General features: G+C 65.9%; 1 protein-coding gene across 1 annotated transcript in view; it reads right to left on the minus strand.

The window, feature by feature from the left end:
* Positions 1–801: 801 nt before the first annotated feature.
* SEMA4A (semaphorin 4A) overlaps positions 802–4,497 on the minus strand; it is a 16,720-nt gene continuing 13,024 nt past the window's right edge. Inside the window, 4 exon segments of the mRNA XM_023534298.1 lie at positions 802–2,062; positions 2,451–2,551; positions 2,805–2,962; positions 3,052–3,597. Coding sequence (XP_023390066.1) covers positions 1,470–2,062; positions 2,451–2,551; positions 2,805–2,962; positions 3,052–3,597 — 1,398 coding nt within the window. The 3' untranslated portion in view covers positions 802–1,469.

Genomic DNA, 4,497 nt, shown 5'->3' on the forward strand with positions numbered 1-4,497 from the left:
GGACTTGTGAATTTAGGGCGGCCAGGGTGTGGAGGCCGCACAGGTGTCAAGGTGAGTCAGGGCTTGTGGGTGATTGTGAAGTCATCTGCGCAGAGAGGCGGGGCAAAGCCAGACCGTGGGGTGCAGGGGGCGCCCCTGGGTGGGAGCAGCCAGCCAGACCCTCTCTCGTGTGTGGTACTAACAGGAGAGGAAGCAAGGCTGGAGGGAGCAGAAAAAAATACCTAGTGCCCCCGAGGGTGGAGAGGGGAGAGGAAGCTGAGGGCGCTGAAGTGAGGGGACAATGTGAGGGCCCTCTGCAGAGAGGGGTGGCCTTGGCTGGAAGGGGACACGTGCCCGTGTGACAGGAGGGAGGGCGGGAAGGGGTGTGGGGGTGCGGACGGCTGGTCGGAAGCTGGACAGAGCGGCCGGGCGGGGGTGGGGGCAGGGGGAGCAGGTGCCTGGTCTTTCTATAAATCCGATCCACCAAGAGCTGAAACCAGCTGCTGCAGGAGGGGCGAGGGACCGAGCTGGAGTCGCGAGCGATGTGGGCGAGCAGGTGGGGGGGCGGGGCAGCAACCTGGGCACAGCAGGGAGACCCGGCCAGCCGGTCAGCACGGAACTCCAAGTCTGAGGTACGCAGCAGCGGAGGGGAGGGCTGTGGGGTGGTTCTGGGGGGCGCTAGCGGGGCAGAAGATGTGGCTTGGAGTTCTAGCGAACAGTCGCCCCACACGCCCAGCCCTCGTCCCTTGATGTCCTCGGATGCCTGCTCCCCGTCCACCCCGCGGTCCTCCGCTGGAGCTCTGACAAACGCGGCACTAATCATAAGCTTTGTCTTTTTAATAAAAAATAAACTGTCTGTGACAAGCAATTTTCTGAATCCCAAAACAAAGGGGAGGAGAGAGGTCAAAGGGTCAGGCAGATGAAGGCGCGAACAGGCTCAGGTCAACTCGCCATTCCGGCCGGGCCAGAAGGGGCGCAGCTTGCAGCTGCTCCTGAAGCGAGACAGGAGGTCAGACTGCAGGAGGGACTTCCCCGGGGCCAGCGGTGCACAGCGTCCAGGGCAGCAGGAGGGGCAGCTCCCTGCAGACCCCCAGGAGCGGGCAGTGTCGGGTCCGAGGTGGCAGCCGCTCAGAGTGAGTCTCCAGGAGTGACATGCTAGCTCGTGGTTGCTCAGAAGCTCCGTGTTCACTGTCACAGGCGCCTGGAACAGCCACGCGTCGTAGGGTCTCCCGGAGCAGCTTGTTTTAGAGGGTCCCCTCCAGGTCTTCCTCTCACAGTCAAGGTCCAGGTCCGGGGTGGCCCCCATGTGCTTGGTAGAAAGCCGCCCCATGTGGGAGCCGGCGCTGTGCCCGGCCCACTGAGGGGTGAAGAGGCTCCTCTTGGGAGAGACAGTGTCCTTTGTGTGACGCCACCCTGCTCAGGTCCGCACTGCTCCGGGCCCCCGGTTGGCATGGCCAGGCGCCATGCCCCACCCAGCCTGTGCCCAGAGCTCACACCACTTCGGTGCCCAGGTGGTCGCTGTCGGCGCCCACGCTGCTGGCAGCGGTCCTGTGGTCGTTGGGAGGCGGGAGATGCTGCTCCCTGCTGAGGGGGGCCTTCTCCCCAGGCGGCAGGGTCCCACAGCCCTGGACCTTGCCTCGGCCTCGCAGCGCCCCCAGTGGGGCGACCAGGAGGAGGATGAGGGCTCCGGAGAGCACCAAGGCCAGCAGCACAGTGACAGTGAGGAAGTGCGGCCAGTATGATCGCTGGGCGGCCAGGGCAGCCCCGCCGCCCACCCTGGTCAGCGGGGCCTCCACACGCTCCCGGGGGATGCCCGCCAGGTCAGGGGCCAGGGCCAGCGGCTGGTCCTGGCTGTCCACCCAGTAGGAGACCACGGGGTACGAGAAGCCGTTCTCGGTGGCCCAGCACTGGTAGAGGCCGCCAGCCCCGTCCCGCAGCACCAGCAGCAGGGAGCCGTTGTAGACCACGGAGGAGGCCCTCGGAGCCGGAGCTGGGCCCTGACCCCAGTGGTAAGAGGCCAGGGCTGAGAGGTGGGGGCAGGGGAGCTCCAGGATGGAATTGGGGACAGCCAGGACTTCTTTGACTGCGGGCGGAGGAAAGGGGGCAAAGGTTAAGAGGGGAGGGCAGAGGGAGGCGGGAGAGGGTCCCTACCCTACGAGTGGACCCCCAACTCACACCTCCAACTCCCATGTCAGCTCCCAGCTCAGCCCCGAGCCCTTCCCCCCCTCTAGTTTGGACCCCAAACTAACCTGCAGTCCACCTGAGCCAGCTGACGCCATGACCAACTTCACCTTCCACCCCGAGTCCCAGCCTGGAGCCCCCACCCCTCTCCCTACAGCCAGGACCCAAACCCCCCCGACTCTGGGTGTGGGGGTCTCAGCCAGGCAGGTGCTGGGGGAAGAGACGAGGCGAGAATGCCCACCTTGCCCAGAAGTCCCCCCGAGCCCTTGCGTCCCCGGCCCCACACTCACTGATTTGGGGGCGGCTATGAGACCGCAGGCTCCTGCCCATGGGGCCGTTGGCACACGCCCAGCCAGGGTTCCCTTGCTCCACGTCCTGCCTCCAGGATCTCCTGAGAAGGCAGGAAAGCACAGAGCATCCCTGGAGCACACAAGGTGGCACGAGGGAGCTGTGGGGATGAGGGGGCGGGGCACGAGGCAGGACATAGAGAAAGGACCCGGACGCTGAAGCAGCTTCAGAACTGTGGGTGCAGCCCATCCTGAAGGGGGGTCTTGGAGGGAATGCGTCTGGGGCCCCGGAGGGAGGAAGGACAGGGGCGCCGCTGGGCAGAAGGGGTCCTGGTACCGTCCAGGACGGGCACTCACGGGATGGGGGTACGCAGCAGGCGGCAGATTCGGGACTCGGGGTCCCAGGCACAGTGGGGGTCCCGGGCAAGGACGCAGTCCATGCAGCTCTCATAGACACTGCAGTTGGCTCGGGGAACCCTCACGACGCCTCCTGAGAAGCCCGCAAACACGGCGCCCTGGAAGAGAGACAGAGTGTCCGGTGCTCCCGCGTGCCTGCCCAGGACCCAGCAGCCCAGGCCCACCGCCCCCGGAGGCCCCTCCGCACCTGGGAGGGGGCCAGCTGCAGGTTGAGAACAGGTTCGGGCCTGGGAAACAGCTGGACCTCCTCCACCAGATGTGCTCTGCTGTCCCCACTCACCACGGCCTTGTGCAGGGCGCCTGTGGCTGTGGGGAGACAGAGAGCTGAACGTGTCCGACCTCGTGCCCCGGCCCCCGGCCTCTCCCGCCCCGACCCGGATGGCCTCCCCGCCGTCAGCGTTCTTCCCGAAGGGCCGCAGGGGCGGAGCGTTCTTGTAAACGGTCTGCAACCCCTGCCCCTCGGTCCTGCTTTGCAGCCGCCCGACCAAACTCCGTCCCCGAAGGAACCCAAGTGTCCACATTCTCCGGGGACGTGGGGCAGTGGACGGCCGAGCGCTCCTGTGGGCAAGCATGTCGCCCGCCTCCTGCCCTCCAACGCGTGTTTCTGCTCAAAGGCACTTCGGGAAGTTCTGCCCCGACCACCCTTTAAAGACTGTGCCCGCCCTGCCTGGCGTCGAGGACCCCGCTCACGCTGGACTGATCTCCTCTCCTGACGCCCTGCGTCGCTTACTGCCTGTCACCCCGCACCCCGCAAGGCCAAGCTGCTCTGCACTGCATACCCCACATGGGCACCAGTCACAGGGCTCCTCCCACTGAGGCTCGGGGTCACCCATGTCACCAGGCCTTCCGCACATACGCTCGGCAGCCCCCACACTCCCCCCGACTCTCCCCCCCTCTGCCCTCAATGACCGTGATGACCACTTGAGTCCACCCCACTCCACACACCTCCCACCTGTCGGCCTCACTCCCAGCTCAAGACCTGTGTCCTCCGTCCTCACGGAGAGCATGAAGGCATCACGCAGGGCTCCCCTTGCTTCCGGCCCACCCCCCAGGTCACGCCCCCCACCCCGTCTCACCCAGCTCGACTCCTGCACTGCCAGCAGAGCCGCGGGCCCTCCTCTGTTCGCGGCCCGGGCCTCTGGCCTCCAGCTCCCTCTCGCTGCGACTCCGCCTGCCAGTTATCCACCACCTCCATCTCCCCCTCCGCTGGACCAGCACAGCCTTTCCCGTATTTAAGAAGGGAAGGCCGTCTGGACCCCACACCCTCCTCCCGTCGCCCCCGCCCCCTTCAGAGCCAAGCTTCCTGAAGGAGTGATGTCTGCACTGGCTGCGTCCAGCTCCCCTCAGCCCGCTCCCTCTTCACCTCCAACGTGGCCCCGCAGGAGAAACGGCTCTCGCTGAGGCCACAAAGCCCTTGCGTGCGTCTCCCCGACCAGACGAAAGCTCAGAAAGCGTAGGGACCGGGCCCTTCTGTTTCGACACTGCATTTTCAGAGCCTAGCAGGGTGCCCGGCACGTAGCAGGTGCTCAGAAAACATTTCTTGAACGAATGCACGAATGAACGAACGCGAAGGTTTCAACCTGAGTGAGTGGCAGCCCCTGCCCTAGTCCCCTGAGGGATGTCCTGGGGCCCT

Source organism: Pteropus vampyrus, unplaced genomic scaffold (genome assembly GCF_000151845.1).
Source record: "Pteropus vampyrus isolate Shadow unplaced genomic scaffold, Pvam_2.0 Scaffold124, whole genome shotgun sequence".
Lineage (NCBI taxonomy): Eukaryota > Metazoa > Chordata > Mammalia > Chiroptera > Pteropodidae > Pteropus > Pteropus vampyrus.